This window comes from Halichoerus grypus, chromosome 6, assembly GCF_964656455.1.
Source record: "Halichoerus grypus chromosome 6, mHalGry1.hap1.1, whole genome shotgun sequence".
Classification (NCBI taxonomy): domain Eukaryota; kingdom Metazoa; phylum Chordata; class Mammalia; order Carnivora; family Phocidae; genus Halichoerus; species Halichoerus grypus.
In genome coordinates, this window is record NC_135717.1 from 63,585,959 (window position 1) to 63,606,065 (window position 20,107).

Here is a 20,107-nt window from a genome sequence, read left to right on the forward strand (position 1 = left end):
CAAGGGCTTGCATGTGAGATTTCTCTCTGTGATGGATAATTTAAAGAAATAGCCAGGGGACGGGATGCACGTCTTCAGCTTTACCAGGTGTCCCACTAGCACTGAGTAGCAGACTACAGTTTCCGTGACCTTGCCAGTACTTAAGGTTATTGGGTTTACTGACTTTTGCCTCTGGGTTGGGTATGAAATAGTATGTCATTGTTTCCATTTTTATTTCCATAATGAATAGTGAGGCTGAGCACTTTTATGATTATAGGTTCCTGGTGTTCTTCCTCTGTGAGTTGCCTTTCTGTGTCCAGTTTTGGATATCTATTTTTGCCCCTTCCATTTTCTATTTTCTTATTGATTTATAAGGTTCTTTAATTATTCTGAATACTGATCCTTGGTAGAGCATGCGAGTTGTAAATGACTTCTCCCAGACTGTGGTTTGTCTTCCTTACTTTGTTAATAATGTCTTCTACAGTAAAAATACTCATTTTAATGTAGTGTCATTAAGCAGTATTTTTTGCTATGGCTTTTGGTTTTTATTTCTTTTAAAAAGTCCCTATACTGATGTGCTGGGAGACAGCACCATGTTTTGTTTTGTTTTGTTTTTCAAATCTCATAGTTTTAACTTCTCACATACAGGTCTTTAGTCCATCGGCAATTTATTTTACTTATGGTGTAAGGAAAGGTTTTTGTTTGTTTTTGGTTTTTTGTTTGTTTTTTACTTTTTCCATTTGGAGAACCAGTCTTCCTGATACTATTTATTAAACAGTAATTTGTTCACTGATTTGTTTTTTTTTTCTTCTTTTTAATTGTTATGTTCTCCACTGATTTGTACCACCCCTTCTGTCATATATCAAGCTTTCATAAAACCTGGGTCTTTTTCTAGGCTGTTTTGTTCCATAGTTCTGTTTGTTCTATCCCTGTGCCCAAACCACAGTTTTAATAGTGTTGATAGTTGGTAGAGCAAGGACTCCCTCTTACTGTTGCTCTTCAAAATTGCCATGTTGTTGCTCTATATTTTTATTAAACTGCATTCTCTATTTTTTTCTGGTATTTGGGGTTGCTCTTGATTCTATATATTGATCTTGTATCATTCCGTCATATTGAATCCTTATTGGTTCTAACAGTGTCTGCAGGTTTCCATGGATTCTCTGCTAGATCACCTGAAAATAATCACAGTTTTGATTATCCCTTCTGATCCATATGCCTTTTATTTCTTTTTCTTGTATTAACGGTGCTAGTCAGACTGACTTCAGATGCAGCAATAACAAAAAAATCTGAGTTTAAAGATTTTATTTTTAAGTAATCTCTACACCCAACATGGGGCTCAGACTTAGAACCCTGAGATCAAGAGTCACATACTCTACCAACTGAGATAGCCAGGCGCCCCCCCAAAAAATCTAATTTAAAGAGAATGCTTTTCATGTTTCATCATTAAGCATTACCCTTCCTTGAGGTTTTTGGTTGGCTGCCTTTCACCAAGTTAAGAAAGTTCTCTTTAATTCTTAAATTTTTTTTTAAATATAAATATGTTTTGGATTTTTCTTAACATTTTTCTGACACTGTCAAGATTATCATATATAGTTTCTCTTTACTTATTTCCTTTTTTTTTTTTTTTAAGAGCGATAGCGCGAATAGGGGAGGGACAGAGTGAGAGAGACAATTTTAAGCAGGCTCCATGCTCAGCACGGAGCCTGACTCAGGGCTCGATCCCACAGCCCTGAGATCATGACCTCAGCTGAAGTCAGGAGTCAGGTGCTTAACTGACTGAGCCACCCAGGCACCTCTTTACTTACTTCTTATTGCAGACTATATTAGGACTAGACTGTCTAGTCCTTATATTCCTGAGATAAATTCTTCTTGGTCGTGATGTATTTTTTCATACATTGCTAGGTTGGTTTTGCTAATATTTTATTTAGGGGTTTGCATTTAAACTTGAAGTTTTTCCTCTTACTACTTTATTATTCATATTAATACTAGCTTATAAAATGAATGGACAACGTGATGTTTAATTTAACTGACAGCTCACCTTAAGTGTAAGAGAGAATTCAGTTACAGTTGTACGGTACCCATACTCAATTATAGTGTTTCTCAACAGCATTTTCATACACTTTCTGCCTTAATTGCTGAGTAACCTTTAAGATTAAATGATTGACTCCGTTGACATTGCTGCAAGTTCTTTAGTGACTTTGCATTATAGCTTCTTCACAGACACGTTTGTAACTATCCATGGAAAAGGGCGATAAGATCCCCTGGGAATGAATACGGCCCCAGTACTAGAAATCAGCATCAGACACATTCATGACTTTAACACAGTTTGAATTCTAGAAGTCATCAACAGATTCTTCAAGGCATTTTTTTTAGAGAAATGCCTTGGGATGCTCACTTCAATGGTATTATCATATCACATGCTAACCTAATAAGACTTTGTGTCGAGAATGAGTGCCTCTGAGCAGAATCTCTGTCCAGTGACTGCTGTCTGTCAGGTTGTTGAGGGGGCAAGACTCTATCATTCAACTTGCAACAAACTTATTGCTTTAACATGTTCTTCCATGATGCTAACACAGGTGGGTCCACAATTAAGGGTGTTTAGAGCACATTCCAAACCAGAATTTGGCATAAAATTGCAACTTATTTCCCTGGAATTTTTCAGCCTTTCATCAAGATTCTCCCATAGGGACTCTCAGAGGGTCTCCATAGTTCCTCAAGTGTAACTATTAGAAGATAAATTAACTAAAAGACTTAACGAAGTCTCACATTGCCTTCAAATATCAGGTATCTGGATGGAATAAGAAAAGGTTTGATTGATACCATCCTTTTCAAATAACGATGCAAAGATTTGGTGTTTACTCAAAACAAAGACACTGAAATCTGAGAGTCAGGTTATTCCAAAACTAAAGAGCATCCAGACTTTCTATAGAGAATGAATTTTCTATTATCTTGTTCGTCCTCACAAGGAACTGTCACCATCCTGCTTTGTCACCTCCTTGAAAAGCTACTCCATAGGAAGGGACATAGCAGCATGGGTCTTCTCCGGGATGGAAAAAGTTACATCTGAGGGCATGCTCGAGCTTTTCAAGGAACACATGCGGACTTGTCTTAAAATCGCTGCTGTGTCTGAAACAGAGTGTCAGCTGGTGTGAGGTATGAATTGCTAACTTCTAAAGAACAGTGTCGTTTATGGAATGGCTGGAGGGGTTAGAACACAGAGGGTGACCAGAGGGTTACCGGTGTACCTCCCATTCCTGGTATAGGACCTGGCACACCGTAGAGGCTTATGTAGTGAATGAATGAAGGCTTCCCTGCAGGTCCCCCTCAATTCATTTTGTCTTAAATCCAAAGACTCTTGAATTCAGTCTCTTAAGGGTACACCAGTATGTTAACTATACTGGAATCTTTTGTTTATATTCAGTACCAATGTCTTTCCCATTTCAGATGCCAATTTACATTCTACCAACTCCACTGGAAGTTTCTATAGGAACAGCCTCCCATAGCCCATCTCTTTTGGCTTAAAAAAATTACTCAGTTTACTGAGTAGGATCCCTAATTGGCCAGTCGTTTTAGATCTGTGGAGGTTATCTTTTCAAATGATCAAATCAAAGCATACTTATTTTAGGAAATGTAGAATAGAAGATACAGAAAATCGTAGAGAACATTATCAACCATGAGCTTACCACCCAAAGACAATCAGTCTTGTCATTTTGGTGTACAGTCATCCAGCAGGTAGACTTACCATGAACCTGATGGAATCAGGCAAATAATTAATTTTCATACTGAATTTTATGTTTCTAACTTGTACTGTTGTTCTTAAAGAGGTCCCTCAAAACTGTGTAAGCTTCAGACCATACAAAACCTGGACCCATCACTGCCATCAGGGGGAAATCGAGTTCCTTTCTGTTTTGTAGTACGCTTTATCACTTAACAAAATACAGTTTTTCTCGTATTCTTCTAGAATTGCTTTTAATAACAGTGGTAGTGTTCAGTCAATAGATTTATTAAGTGAATTGATTTATTAAATGAATCCCCTAATGTTGGGATTCCCCCATACTGTTCTTAGAGATGATGTTCTATTGAGCATCCTCATCACTATATCTTTGTGCATAAATGTGTAGAAATGGAATTACTAGCTCAAACCGTATGTGTAATTTGGAGGGCTTTTGACATATATTAACAAGTAGCCCTTTAGAGAAGTGGTGTCAGTTTATTTTCCCCAACAGTGGTATGTGAGAAAATTCATTTTCCTGACCCTTGTCAGCATTGTTTATTGTATTGTAAAGACCTCTGCCAATTTGATGAGTATAAGAAGGTATCTTAATATTTTAATACATGTGTTTTTCTTAGTAAGTTGAAGAGTGAGTTTCCTACCAGAAGGTACTATAAGAGCTCTTAATATTTTTAAGGCATTAGCCATTTGCAGTAGTCGTAATGCAAATATTGATCTGCATTACCTTAAGTTGTATTTGGGGAAACTGAGGAATTTAAGTCATTTGGAATTGTCACCATCACCTACCTGTGGAAAATGCCATTTAGGGGAGGTGGTAGAAGGCATGCCAGAGGCAAGCACACATCTTAGCTTGGCCACATTACAGGGAGAATTGAATTCTTTTCGGCTAAAAGATACGTGAGCATCTACTTTGTGGCTGACATTCTACTATCTTCCCATCTGATGAATACAGCTAATCATACTGTGGAATTAAAAACTATGCTTGCAATTTCAGGAAAACACAATGTGAGTACTTAATGCAAGAAAAATTAATTCCTCAATTCATAGTGGAAAAGTGATGGAGGAGTGGTGGGGGAAAAGAGCTCAGAGGAGGTCGTGTGCGTGCCAAGCAAGCTGGTGGAGAGATCACCCAAGGTGATGGCACAGAGTGCAGCGTTAAGTGTGCCTGCTAAGTTCCCAGGGCAGTAGGATTCCCAGAACAACTCTAGTGCCATGGGAATGTGGCATGGTTTGGGATAATAAGGCAGGAATAGGAGACAGGTCCATTCAGGCTGGTATAACAAATTAACTAGACTGAGTATCTTTTTTTTTTTTTAAGGATTTATTTATTTATTTTAAAGTGAGAGAGAAAGAGAGCACGGATGGGGGGAGGGGCAGAGGGAGAGAGAGGCAGACTCCCCACTGATTGTGGAGCCCGATGCGGGGCTCCATCTCAGGAACCTGAGATCATGACCTGAGCTGAAATCAAGAGTCGGACACTTAAACGACTGAGCCACCCAGGCACCCCACCTTAGCCTGAGTATCTTAAAGCCATTTATTTCTCACAGTTCCAAAGGCTGGGAAGTTCAAGACCGAGGCATCAGCAAATCTGGTGTCTGGGAGGTTGACTTTATGGTTTGCAGATGGCGGTTTTCACTTTGTTTCCCCACATGGCAGAGAGCAGAGAGAGAAAACAAACTGTCTTGTGTCTCTTCTTAGAAGGGCACTAATCCCATCATAGTGCCCCACCCTCATGACTGAATTACCTCCCAGAGGCCCCACTTCCGAAAACCAACCTAGGGGGTTAGGATTTTAACATAAGAATTAGGGGAGGGGGAGGGACACACAGACATTCAGTCCAAGCCAGGTGACAGTGTGAAAATTCTTGCACACCATATCAAGTAAAGAATATTTGAGAAGATGTCCCACGTTCTGGAACTGATTCTGAGATCCAAAAGATTCTGAGGATGTGTCGCACAAGCGTGACCTGCCAAGTGTACTTTTTTGGTAAAATGTGACCAAGAGGTCTTGGTGAAAAATCCACATTGCCTGTGCAGGGCCATTGAGGTGGAAGAATTGTTGAATATTCTGGCTTCTCAGAGGGGCTCCAAGTGTCCTGAGGTTCATTTCAACACTCTGCTGCTTCCAGAGCTCTGTGCCTTCCCCACCCCCCACTCCCCTCAGCGTGTGGATTGTTTCTAACCATGTGTCCGCATTTAAGCCAATTTAAAGACGGGCATCTTTTTTCCAAGCTGCCCCGCTGTCGTGCTTCAACATCTTCAAAGCAGACGGTCAGGCAAAAAGTGTGAGGACAGCTAAGAGCGTCCAGAAAGGGAGGTTGGAGGAGATGGATGTGGCTCAGTGCAGGATTTCAGAGGCCACAGGCTTCAAGGGGGAGATCCTCGGTTCTGTGCATGGACAGAATGGGATATATAAGCTAGTTAGCGATCTACTAGCTTTTACTTTAGGCAAGTTACTTGGACCTTCTGAGCTTTGTTTTCCCTCTCTGTGAAATGGGGCCATAATACCGACCTGACAGGAGATGCCGTGCTGATTAATGAAACCCATGCATACCCTTTCTGACACATAGCAGACATTATAAATGCATTTCCCTGTCCCCTTCCCTTCTTCATAAAAAAGGAGTGTATGAGCCAAAGTCCTCCAGACTTCCCCTGTAATCTGGAGCAGGCTGCACCAGTCAGAGCTAGGAAAGAATGCCAGAGCGAACTGAATCTCATCACTGAGCCAATAAACCGCCATCATATATTAAGAGATTTCCTTCTGAGTTTAAGCATTTCTAAATACCTCTCCAGAATTGAGAAAGCAAACTGAAGCAAGTGTAGAAAGACTGTTCTCCTCTGTTCGTAAAGGCATCTTTCCCATCTTCTCTGGATTTTCATCATCTGTAACTGGACTTGTGTGCCCAGCAGGCATCTGTACCAGCCAGACCCCGAGGTAACCGTCACTTCGGCCCTTTTTTTTTTTTCTTTTCACTCAGAGCCTACAAATTCTATTTCAAGCACACGCATGCAAAGAAGGCAGATGCAGGAATGAAACCCAGGCCCTTTGGGTGAATGAGGCTGTGATATTTGGCGGTAGTGAGGCCGTAAGTGGCCCATCGGCAGGGGCCTCGCCCAGGCGTGGTCGGGGCCCAGACCTCAAGAGTGGTTTGGGCCGTTAGCTGTGGCATCGCCAGTCACGTGGGACAGTCCCCGCACCTCCCATTTGGGGCAAAAACTGGCAAGATCTGTGATCAGACAGACCTGAAAGGATTTTTCTGAAGTCTGAGGAATGTGTAACAGTGTGGATATTTTGAAAAACTAGCTCCCTGAAGAAGCTGAGGATCCGAATTTCCTCCGAGGGGAAATTTAGCTGCTTATGCTCAGTGCAAAAGGACGACTCCACAATCAGAGAAAGACATGTATCATATGACCTCACAGATACGAGGAATTCTTAATCTCAGGAAACAAACTGAGGGTTGCTGGAGTGGTGGGGGGTGGGAGGGATGGGGTGGCTGGGTGATGGACACTGGGGAGGGTATGTGCTATGGTGAGCACTGTGAATTGTGCAGGACTGTTGAATCACAGACCTGTACCTCTGAAACAAATAATACATTATATATTAAAAAAAAGAAGATAGCAGGAAGGGAAAAATGAAGGGGGGGAATTGGAGGGGGCGATGAACCATGAGAGACTATGGACTCTGAGAAACAAACTGAGGGTTCTAGAGGGGAGGGGGGTGGGGGGATGGGTTAGCCTGGTGATGGGTATTAAAGAGGGCACGTACTGCATGGAGCGCTGGGTGTTATACGCAAACAATGAATCATGGAACACTACATCAAAAACTAATGATGTAATGTATGGTGATTAACATAACATAATAAAAAAAAAGAAAAGAAAAAAAAAAGGACAACTCCAATCAAGGAAACAGCCACTTCAGAAAGTATTTCTAATGTGTATACAAATCAGGAACAGGATTACCAGGCTGTATCAAGTAGCTTGGATAGACCCCAAATGAACACTCCTTTTGGCTGACTGATAAATCATTCATTCTTTCATTCACTCAACAAACATTTATTGAGAACCCTGCTGTGTAACAAGTAGTATCTACAGGTGCTCAGGGTACTGTAGTTGAACAACAACAACAAAAAAGTTAAAAAAAAAAAATCCCTGACCTCATGAAGCTTACAGCCTAAAGGAAGAAAGTGATGATAAGCAATAGCAAGAGTTAAAATGTGAATTATAGTATATGCGAAAAATGCTGAGGAATAGAAATGAAACAAGAGTGGGGGGTATGAAGTATTTGGAAGAATGGGTGCTGAAATTTTGACAAAGGTAGTGAGGGAAGGCCTCGCTGAGAAGCCGACTTTCATAAATACCTGAAGGATGGTCTGGATGGATATAGATGTAGATCAAAAATATTGCCGTCTGGATTTTCGAAGCTATTTCTCATTGTCTTCTGGTTTCTGGGTTGCTGTTGAGAAAACTCATGCCTTTCTGGCTCCCACTCCTTTGTTTGTGACTTTTCTGCCCGACCTTTTGGGAACTTGGAGGATCTTCTGTTCTCCCCGCTGCCATCTGGATGCCTCAGTGACCAGCCTGATTATGTTGTGCATTTTGTAAACTTTTTCAGTCTCTGATCTTAGGCCCTTCAGTTTGGGGGGAAATTTTTTTTATAATGCTTTTTGTAAATCTTCTGTTTTTCCTGATCTCTTTTACCCAAATTCCCAATAGTAATACTTGGGTTGCTCTGAAACAATTCTCTGAAATTGTTTTTCTTATTGTTTTTCACTCTCTCCTGTCTTTTTGCTCCACTTTCTCAGATTTCATCAACTTTTTCTTCCTCCCTGAATTTTTTTTCTAGTTAAGTAAACTCTATGCCCAACCCCAAGATCAAGAGTCACATGCTCTACCAACTGAGCCAGCCAGGCACCCCTCTTCCTTCCTGAATTTTTAATTCCTGCTCTCACGATTCCCAGAGCTTGCTCTTGCTCTCCAAGTGTTCCCCTTTTCTTGGACTCTCTCATCATTTCTGAGTTTCTGTTTTCTGTTTATTTTGGTGTCTCATGTTAGTGACTTGAATGAAATGTCAGTTAATTCTGGGTAGTCTGCAAATGTGTGAGTGAGGCATGGTCATACTCACTGGAAGCTTTCATATATGGGTTGGGCCACTTCACAATGAGGATCAAACAGAACTTGAACATTAACCTCAACAATCTATTGGTCCTTTCTCACAGGCCAGTCAGCTTTCCTAGAGGGGTTCCTCCAGTTTCTTGACTGAGGGCCACCCCTTTGCAAACATTCTGTGAGAAGGCACCTCACCCACCCTGCCCTGTGCCTGGTGAGCCAGAATCTAGTCTGTTTGGTTCTACCTCTTTGGTCTTCTGTGGATGTGGAGAGTCAGTTGGCTGAGTGGGATAGAAAGCTTCGGACAGGTTGCAGCCCCATTAGAAAAGAAGGTTCAATCAGGCCTCATGGTTTCCACTCAGTCTGCATTGCTCCCCTCAGAGGGATCTGGTGTCTTGCTTCTGGAGGTTCCCTAGCCCTGCATGTTTTATCTGGAATTCTCCCCTTGAAGACTCAGGTGTCGGCCTTTTCTTGTCTGGTACTGTTTCCTCTTTCATTCCTTTAATTCTTTGATTTATGCTTTTTTATTCTTCATTGTCACTTTAATGGAATTTCAGGAGGAGATAGAGACAAATTTATTACATAAATTGCCTTATTGTAACCAGAAGTCATATTCTATTCTTTTTTGAGTCTCTCCTCCCAAAGCTTACTCTAGTGATACTAGTCTGTTTTCAGCAGATTCTCACAAGAAGTGGATTCGAATTAAATGTCAGGATCTTTGATACCCTGTTTCAGTTATACATTTTTGAATAACAAGTGACCGTAAACATAGTGAATTAGATCAACACTTACTGGCTTTATTCTGTAATTTGGGCAGGGCTTGGAAGGAGACATCACATTTTGGTTCCATGTGATGGCAGCTGGGGCAGGTCACCTGAAGCTGGGGGTTCTCCTCCCAAGGTGGCTCACCCACATGACTGGCCAGTGGTGCTGGCTATAGAATGGAAGCTTAGTGGGGGCCGTCAGTCAGGGCTTTCATTCTTCTTCATGTGGCCTCCTCATGTGGCTCAGATGGACTCACAGAAGCTTGGTTCTGTGAGGGAGCATCCAAGACCACACATCAAGAGGTCACGGTCTAGGGTGCAAGCACTTACCAAGCCTCCCATTTTGCATCTTACTTGCTGATGTCTCATTGATCAAAACAAGTCACATGGCCAACCCCAGAGTCAATGTGGGAAGGGACTACACTCCCTAGGGGCATGGATACTAGGTGGTATGGTTCATTGGAAGCCGTATACCCCCCGGAACTCTAAAATTCTACAATGCTGTGCTTCTGTTTTTCTTTATGTAACTGACTTGTTCCGTTTTCTTTCTGAAACATTGCGGTGTCAGATTCTTTTCTTGTAGATAGTTTCATTTGGTATAAACATTCAATAAATATGTATTAGAGCCACAGAAATATTGTAGCCTTTCCACTTAAAACGTCTCTGAATGGACGATAAAGACTTAAACTATATAGCTTACCCATCGCTATAATGATTGTGTTGTTAGCTAATGAAAAACATGGGCAAAAGCACCCTATGGGGTCAAATTCCTAAATATACGTTTCAAGGGAATAAAGTATTGTCTTTTGCTTTACGCTACCAGAGGTTAGCTTCTTGTCCTTTTGGTTTTAAAATAGTTGGAAATTAGCCTCTTTAACACCTGCCTGGACTCCAAAAAATAAAAGTGAGTATTCATGTGATAACCAGAAAGTGCATTCCTTGGAAATTCCAAACAAACATCTCTTGTTACACGCTTTCCAAGCTTGTCCTGACCATTGCTGCCTATGTTAAGACAGAAGTGGCTAAGCTTTTGCTGCGTGTTGCATGAGTCTTGATCTGGGACTGATAACTGTGTTCATTTTGCGTGCAGGGGTTCTCTATCTCCAGTATGGAGATGAAACCAAGCAGCTCAGGATGCCGAATGAAATCACAAGTGCAGACACAATCCGTGCTCTCTTTGTAAGTGCCTTTCCACAGCAGCTCACCATGAAAATGCTAGAATCGCCCAGTGTCGCCATTTACATCAAAGATGAAAGCAGAAATGTCTATTATGAACTAAATGATGTAAGGTAGGTAGTTATGTCGTGTGTGTGTGTCCACCATACTGCATTTAGCATTGCTACAGTGTGTACTGAGTCCTCATCTCTCCATGTCCCCAACAAAGGAAGCACAGCTGTCTATTACCCTGATTGGCAGGCTTATCTCACCCAGGTGTGAATTCATGATCTGTTTTTCTATAATCCATTTACAAGGTCTGGTTTACAAAAATGAGGACAGACTTCTCCCACATAGATCTTTGCTTATTACCTCTGAGAAGAATATAAGAAGTAACCAATCCACTGTTTAAGAGTTGGGGAAACTGAGGCGCCCAGAAGGTGGTGACGAGACTTGATCAACATCATAAGGCCATGTTTGTGACTGGAACTTTCCCAGCTCCTTCTCAAGTGCTTTTTCCCTCAGAGACTGTGAACGTGTTAGGTAGTGATCCCACTGGGCCATTATTTACACCAACAGGTTAGAGTAGAAGCAGGGAACCCTATGCTGTTGTCCATAAGAGAAGAGGCTGAGAAGCATTCTCCATGTCCAAGTTTTCCTTAAATAGCTGGCCTTACCAAAAAATCTCACTTTCTAGGTGGGCTTTCTCTGGGGCCCCTAGGAGAATGTACCCTCTTATGAGGCCAGGTGGATTCATGCTACTGCAGGGGGCACAGAAATAAAAGCATCTGTATCCACCATGATGGTGTTGTGTCTAGAGCAGACGGGACCCATCCGATCTCTCCCAGCCAAACAGCCTGACAAACCAGACTTGAATTAGCACAAACAAGGCGTCGCTAGTATAGCTCCTAGACATTTTAGAACTTAAAAAAGTATTGAGTGACTAATTCAGCCCTTTCATTTTATGGGACCAGAAACTCAGATGCATAAAAGTTAAGGGACTTATTCAAGACCCCACAGCTACTTCACTTCCAAGCGCAGCCCCAGACCTGACTGTCCACATCCTTTTGTGAAGAGTGTTTTTTTTTATCCCCTCAGAACGTTCCCGCCCAACTGATCTGGTCCACGACTTGGACTTTGGGATCCCTTCCCCATGGGGAGAGCAGGATGCCCTGTTTCTTCATTAGGAAATTAACAGAAACCACTTTTAAACAGTATGCCTCCAGTGCATAACAAATGTGAACTGATAAATACCTCACAATGATCGCAAATGACATATTTAGGCGTGTGCCAAGCTATACGAGTAATTTAGGGCTTTCGTAGTTTGACGCGTGCCCTAAGGAACAGGTGCTACCTTTAAAAAGCGTGTTTAAATATTCATGGGTATCAGAAAATTCATGTTTGTTTTTTGAAATAAATTATTAATCAGCCTGTCACTAAAAAAAAAAAAAAAAAAAAGAATGGAATTTACAGAGCATGAACTTAAACATGAAGTCATCACATTGTGTATCTAAAGAGTATGTTTGTGGTCATATAGCCCCATGTAGTGTTTTCACATGGGCATGCTGTTTTACAGCTATCTTCTTGAATTTCCATGTTTTGCAGTGAGAGGACTGGAGAGAAATGGTAATAATAAATCCGTATGAAACTACATAAAGCGACTTTTGATTTTGGAGCTCAAGCCTGATGAGGTTATTAGGAACAATTGGACCCCACTGTCTTGCAGCCCATGCAAACATTTTTACTTACTTATTTTTTTCATGCAAGCATTTTTAAATTGTATAGAGTCATGATTTTCTAGATCCTTTCCCAAACCTCAAAGCGTTACTGCTAGGGCTCCCTTCACGAGTTCTTCCCGAGTGTCACGAGGAAGTTGCAGAGAGAGAAATGGGAGGGAGGACAAAGGGGAAAAGGTGCCCCCAACTTTCGAACTGAGATGATTCTCCTTGATGCAAAGTCAGTTGATAAAACAGATGAAAATAGTGCTTGAGAGAAGACAGGATCCTTTCTTTCAACATCAATAATTTTCAGTTAATATGTTTACGTTTGTGAAAGTCGTTTTTTAAAATCTAATTTAAAATGTTTAATGGGAAAGTCATTGATTTATAAGTTTGTCGCTAATTTTACTTTTCAGTATTTTGATTTACCTATAAAAATGGGTCTAAAAATATTTAAGTGGATAAAGTGTTTTATTTGGTGATGAATATAATGTTTATGCTAGGTAATCCTATGTCTGTCTTTTCCAAAGAATTCTTCTGTCTCTTTGCTTAATGCATAAAATGTCTCAGTTATATTTTATATGAATGGTAGAATAAATTCTCACCAACAACATTATATAGATTCTCTCTCTCCCCTCCAAAAATGGACCATGTAGATTGTCACTGAAGACAATGGCTTCAATATTCTGAGCCAGAGACAAATTTCCTTTCACATCCAGTGTTTTTGAAGTGAGAGTGTATTGGTTAAACATTTAACTATTTCGTCACTGGGTTGGGTTCTTCGTATTTTCCTTAGGGAAATGCTACGGAGCGTTCAGGTTAAAATTCCGTGTTGTAAATGTTGCCATGGTAAATGCAATCTGGGCCTTTACTGTTGGTTCATCTTGGATGAGCCTGTTTCTAAATTAATCATAAACCAACTTCATGTATTTTAAATACCTTTAGAATCACACTAAGTTTTGTTCACTGCTCAAGTAAGGTTTTCATTTGGTTCATATTGTCACTTGTAACCCGCCCCCCCCCAAAGCCACGGCGGGGGCTGGGGGGGTCCCTTTAGTGAATCCCCATGTCCTCACCTTCTGTGAGCTCTTGCCTTCATAGTAAGCTAGCCCCTTTAATAACAAGGGCTGCATGCTCCCCCCTTACGCCGGCTCGTAACGAGCTACTTGAAGTCTGGAGCAGCCCTGCAAGCTTGGGCTAGTCATTGCTTCAAAGCCATTACTGACAGATACTTAAAGAAGGGAAGCAAGACTAGTCCAAGAATCCTCCACTCCATTTAAAACAAAACATAACCCAGTAATCCCAGAGATTGCGATCAGCCCACAGAACGTGTGGCTGCACCTGGAGGAAAGGAATGCATCTCCCTGCACACACGTCCCCGAGCTCCGCGCGCCGGCCTTGGAAGGACGCAGTGTAGACGGGGCTGAAAGTGCGTGGGGTGGCCCTTCTACTGATGAAAGCTGAATGTGGAGGGAGAAGGACTTCGTAGACATTCCTGTGCTCTTAAATAATTCTAAGGTAGGCTCTGAGCAAGATGTGGGGCTTCTGTCCTTTGTTGCGGTATGACTGACTCCCGGGCTCTAAATGCCGGGCTCAGAAGGAGAAACAGACAAGCAGAAGACTCGATCTGCTGCTATTCCTTCTAAACACTCTGCACGTCCAGTCAGCCCACTTGTATGTAGATGAGTATTTTTAATAGCCACTGTGGAAGGAGAAAAAAGGCATTGTAAAGATGCTAGTTTTGATCTTGGTGGTACTTTTTTTTTCTTCCTGGACTGCAAATAACATTTTCTGTTCCTTGCCGAAAGTGTTTGAAGGAAAAACCATTTTCCTTTGTGTGCATTCATGAGATAAGCAGAAAACCAGGTGTTTGGGCAAAGTAAACTATTAAATATTTAAATATTAACCAAATCTCTTTGAACGTCATGTAAGGATTGGAGCTTTATTGTCCCTGAAAGTGTTAGCTTTCCTTGCTCAGATCTTGAAAGAAAGTCCACGCTAACCGATATTTGTGGGTGGAGGACTGCAGGGAAAGATGAATACTTTCCTGAGGAACAAAAACGGGCAAGAAAAGCTGGAGTCACTTTTCTCCTTTTCCTTATTTATTTTTGCCCATTTTATGGTGAAAGAACTTTTTGCCCAGTTGACTGTAGACAACAGTTGGATTGTCTGTTGGTGTCTTTTACCTGATTCTGCAGGGCAGGCAAAAGAAATGGCCAAAGTAAGGCTCCTTTCATCTGCCATAGTCATTGATGTTTTTGATTCCAGGAACATTCAGGACAGATCGCTCCTCAAAGTGTACAACAAGGACCCCGCACATGCATTCAACCACACACCGAAAACTGTGAACGGAGACATGAGGGTAAGTGTTCCTGTTCTATTTTTAATTGTATTCGATAGGTCAGGCCATCCGTTTTTCTGGCACGGTCTCCTGATAGAGTCACACCCCACCACCGGGTTTCAAGGCTTCTCACCGCTCATCTTGTCTGATGACTCATGATTTGTGCCTTTGTAAAGAAATCAGATTTCCCGGATATTTGGGGCAGATGGGCTGAAATAGGGCCTGATGCATCCTCATTTATCTCTAAGCATGGAGTTGAGTTGTGTCCTCACTCCAAGGGGATCCTGAAAATCTTTTTCCTAAAAGCATCCTTGGTCCATATGCATTAACTTATTCAGAGGATCTCTTGCTATTTTTTCTGTAATGAAAACAAAACTAACTTACAAACACCAACAACAAAATCCCCATGTACAATTCCATGTAGAATCTATTAATATTCTTACATCAGCTCTTCCAAGCAAGCCCTAGCATTCTCACTAAATTATTCACCTTCTTTTTTTTTTTTTTTTAAAGATTTTTATTTATTTATTGAGAGAGAGAATGATAGAGAGAGAGCATGAGAGGGAGGAGGGTCAGAGGGAGAAGCAGACTCCCTGCTGAGCAGGGAGCCCGATGCAGGACTCGATCCCAGGACTCCAGGATCATGACCTGAGCTGAAGGCAGTCGCTTAACCAACTGAGCCACCCAGGCGCCCCCTAAATTATTCACCTTCTAATTCACGACCGTTGTATTAAATATTATCAAACCTTATCTGAATCCCGTCGAAGGCATTGTCCAAAATCTGCACGATGTGGCAGCTGAAATTCTCTAGATTTAGATCATCTCTGAAGATTATCCAAACATTCAAAGCACCCAGGGGTGTTTTGAAGAGAAAAGAACAGGGAAACAGAAAAGACAGATTTTTAAAGTCATATTAAGGCAGGTTCGCTAAGAAGGGGACTGAGTTTCTAACAATAGAGCTATTCCTCTCCAGCTGTACCTCCTCCCCACCACACACACAAATTTAGACGATGCTGCACCATTTTATAACCATCCTTTCTGAGGACTAGCACTCTGCTGGATGCTGGAGTTTAACTAGGAGAAAAGTAAAAGAATAGGTCTTCTTGCTAAAGAAGCCCAGGCATTGCCTATCCTAGCATCGTAGTTGCATTCCCGAGATGAGGTTGTCTCTGCCTCCCGGACAGAATGTATCGGTTTGCTATTGCTGTTGTAACAAATTAATACACGTTTCCTGGCTTACAATGACACAGACTTACTGTCTTAACAGTTCTAAAGGTCAGAAGTCCCACATGCGCCTCAGTGGGCTGTAAACTCAGGGGGTCAGCAGCAGAACATCAGCTTTCCTTTCTGGAAGCTCTAGAGAGAATGTTTCCTTTTTTTTCCCCCAGCTTCGAGAGATCACGCAGATCCCTTGCCTTGCGGTCCCCTCTTTCCATCTTCAGACTCAGCCAAATAGCATCTCTCTCACCCGGCTTCCATTATCACATCTCTAACCCTCCCTCTTCCACATTTAAGAACATTTGTGATTATGCTGGGCCCACCCAGTGCCCCAGAATAATCTCCTTATCTTAAGGTCAACTGATTAGCAACCTTAATCCCCCTTCCTTGTGTAGTCAGAGGTTCGGTGGATTAGGAAGCAGACATCTTTGGGGGACCATTGTTCTGCCTACCCTACACGGTGTGTGAGTTTAGGACCAAGAGGCCAGGAGGTCTGATAGAAAGTGCTGGAAGAATTTCTAGGGAATTCTAGACTGGAATATGAGTGATGAAATTGTGGGATCAGAGCCCACACTTTGGGAGGAAAAGGCCTCTTACGTCCTCAGTTGCTGATTTTTTTTTTTTTATGTCAGAAATGATGTGTGATTTGAAGTGAAGGCTGTGTTGCTACTTGAGAAAATCTAGGATTTTGAGTCTTATTTTTAGTTAGTTACACTTTAAATGTAAACCAGCACGACGTGAAGACAGATTGAGTCATGCTGATCATGAAACATGGACTGAGTGTTACAGGACCCTCGCTTTTTATTATTTCGTTATTCTTTCTTAATGACAATCTTAAGAGTCTTTGTTCTCCTGGATATCTTTATTTTTTTGGTTTTGGTATGTTTAACTTTCGAACTGGAGTTTCATGGCACTCAGAGATCTGTTTCTGTTACGTAGAGCCCACACAGGGGCCCCAGCATCGCCTCTGAAAATCTTGTTTATGGCTGGGGAGGACACCTGTTTTAACTCTTAAGCAGATGTGGTACCGACATAAGGACCAGCAGTGTGCACGTAGAGACTCAAATATCAACCATATGGACAAAGCCTATTAGAATTCAGAACGTTTGCTATGGGTTTCTGTCAAGTTGTTCTGCATTTACTTTTAGACCAGACCCTAGCGATCTTTCTGTGTTGCCCACAGCCTCCTTCCGGCAGCATTTTTTTGTGTGAGGACATCAACTGTTGTCCCCAGATGACAAGACAACAAATGTTCACCATCCAACTCCCAGACACGCTTTTAGGTTTCCCAGAAGACTACTTAGACACGAGAAGTAGAATGTGGTTTTTAAAACCAACGAGGTGTGATCATGCCTGCAATTTGTGACTTGGCCCCTAGTCACAGATTCCAGAAGCTAACAGACATGGAACTCCTTCAGCCTCACCTTTTGGCTGTGGAGGTTGAAATTCTCTCTCCTTCTCCACGAATGTAGCTGCCTTGCCTTTAAAGGGAAGGAGGCTTGGCTGAGCCCGGCCTGGAGCCCAGCTGCATTCCCCCATCACTTATGGTGAACAACAGAAAGAGAGAACAGAGCAAGGATCAATGGCTGTAGACTAAACCAAGCCACATGGTGGATTTAGGGAGCTCCCTCCTTCCGTGTGTTTGCAATGTGCGCGTGGCCGTGAAGGAATTTGATGATAACTACTAGCTTGAGTCAGGGATGCAGCCTCGCGCCTGATGTCATTCGCCTTCAACCACCAGCCTCCAGACGCAGCCTGGGACAGCCCGTCCTGCTGCCCACTCGTTACCCATAAACACGCATAGCAGGAAAGACATTGGTTGGATCGAGCAGAGACGCAAAAATGGCAACACCGGAACTCTTCGGTGGCCTCCGAGACTGTCCTTAATGCATTTAAGATCTTAACCTGTGAAACCAAAGAAAATGGGAGACTCTGAATCTACAGCGGTCGGTTGACCAGAGCAGTTTAATGATGGCAGTGGTGTTACTCAGGAAGCCTGTTAGACGAAAGTATTACCTTGGAGGTTGTGGGCCCCAAAACCTGCACCGAATACATGCCTGGTGGGGAAAACCTGTGTCTAGGTTTTCAGGTAGCGTCTAGCTGAGCCCTTCGGAGGCTCGTCTGTGGACGGAGACTTGTGGTTCTCTTCTGGAACGGAGCACACCCGGCTCCTGATTCTTTGCAGGTGGGTGCAAATCTCCCCGATCTAATTTAATCACGTGACTTTTGTTTCCTTACAAAATTAGATAGTAGCTTTGAAATTTAGTTCCCAAGGGACTGAGCTCACCATATGGAAGAGGCCCTCTTGCAAAATTATGTATGCACTCACAGGGCCTGTCACTCACAAATGTACAACTCAGAGATGAGCTATTCCATTTGGGGGCTCTCAGAGGGTACCAGGGACTTCCTGTTCACTAAACCCAGTGGCTTTCTCACAGTTTGGGGGCTTTTCCACCCTCCAACACACTTTGAGATGACTTCCTGAGATTTTCTGCTCCCATCATTCAGTTCTTTCCCTCTTGTATGTCTTTCATTTGTACAGCTCCCAGATTTGCGTCTAGAACACCCTCCCCAGACCTGGCCGTCCATCTTAAATTACGTCCTAATACCACAATCAGTCTCTGCCTCCCAGACCTCTTTTATTTCAGCTCTGCCTTTGACACCCATGAATGGTCTCCTTAGAAACCTTGGTTTCTATTTACACTGCCATTTCTAAATGCCTTGCTTACGTTCAAACACATCTCAGCCTGCTTCATTCACTAAGTCTTCTTTCTCCTGCCCCTAAATGGTCGTCAGTGTGCTCAGGTGGACTTCACCAGTGCGTGTGTGTGTGTGTGTGTGTGTGTGTGTGTGTGTGTGTGTGTTTCAATTTGCTTTTTTTTTTTTTTAATTTGCATCCTTTCACTTGTGGTTTTTATCTTACCGCTGACTTAACCATTACATCAATGTGGATGACCCTTGAAACTACAACCCCAGCCCTGCCATCTCTCTAGACTTCAAGAGCCCAATGTTCATCTTCCAAGTGGCTATCTCCACATGGATATTCTTCCAGTGTTTCCATTGTATCCTGTTGAAGAAAAAAAATTCTAATCTTTCTTTTTTTCTCTTTAAAGTCCCTTTCCTGCTTGCTTTTTCTATGTTTAGACAAGGTAGAGTGACATTGATAGGGAGTGTGTGTGTGCATTTTGAGGGGTGGGGAAGAAGAGATTTAAAAAGTTGAGTTATCAGTGATTCTTTGATTGCCTAACTCCTGTTTCTGAACACATCCCCCAGTCACCAGAGCTGGTCCAGGCCATTGGGCAAGGCCTCTTACGGATGCCCCTTCTGCCATCCCTGCAACACTGTTCTCATGACAGCTAACTTTTTTGAGTATTTTACTAAGCACTCTTATGAGTGATCTCATTTAATCCCAAAGTCAACATTTTGAGGCAGGTATTGGTTTAAGCCCTCCTGTTGACAGCTCAGAACACAGTTGCTTAGGTATGTTAAGAAATTTGCCCAAGACCACACAGCTAGAGAGTGGCAGAGCTGAGACTGAACCCAGGCAGGTGGGCTCCAGATTCCCGGCTCTTAGCAACACTGCTCTGCTGCTCTAGTTCTAGCACTCAGTATTTTTCTAGCTATCAGTCATGCAACAGCCTTTAGCCAGGCTGCCAACTCATCTTACCCCAGTCCAAAAACCGCTTCCCAAGCCATCCCCCTAAGCCCATCATCCCAACGCACAAAGAATAGCACAGGCTGATGGTCAGTATCATCTGCATCCCCACACCCAAGCAGAGCCACTTCACAGTTCTTACTCCGGATTTCTGAAGTGCCTTCTCCCTCCCCACAGATCTGCCTTTCAAAATCCCTTCCATCTAACATACAACAGGACAATTGCCCGATTCCTTCAATAAACCGCTGACCTGAAAAGAAAGTGGGCGGAGACACTGTACATTTCCCAGGTCATGTGCACCATGTTGGGATCCTGTCTGGAACAACCAACTGTCAAAGACATCTTTGAAACTCTGGGAAATTTGAACATGGGTTAAGAATCAGGCGATGTTGGGGCACCTGTGTGGCTCAGTTGGTTAAGTGTCCGACTCTTGGTTTCG

At 42.4% G+C, this 20,107-nt stretch overlaps 1 protein-coding gene across 12 annotated transcripts in view; it reads left to right on the forward strand.

Annotated features, from left to right (window-relative positions):
• Positions 1–20,107, forward strand: part of KIAA1217 (KIAA1217 ortholog) — a 719,758-nt gene that overhangs the window by 613,053 nt on the left and 86,598 nt on the right. For all 12 annotated transcript variants that reach the window (XM_078075245.1, XM_078075247.1, XM_078075246.1 and 9 more), the window contains 2 exons: positions 10,672–10,870; positions 14,723–14,816. In XM_078075245.1, the coding sequence (XP_077931371.1) occupies positions 10,672–10,870; positions 14,723–14,816 (293 nt within the window). The remainder of the gene's footprint in view (positions 1–10,671; positions 10,871–14,722; positions 14,817–20,107) is intronic.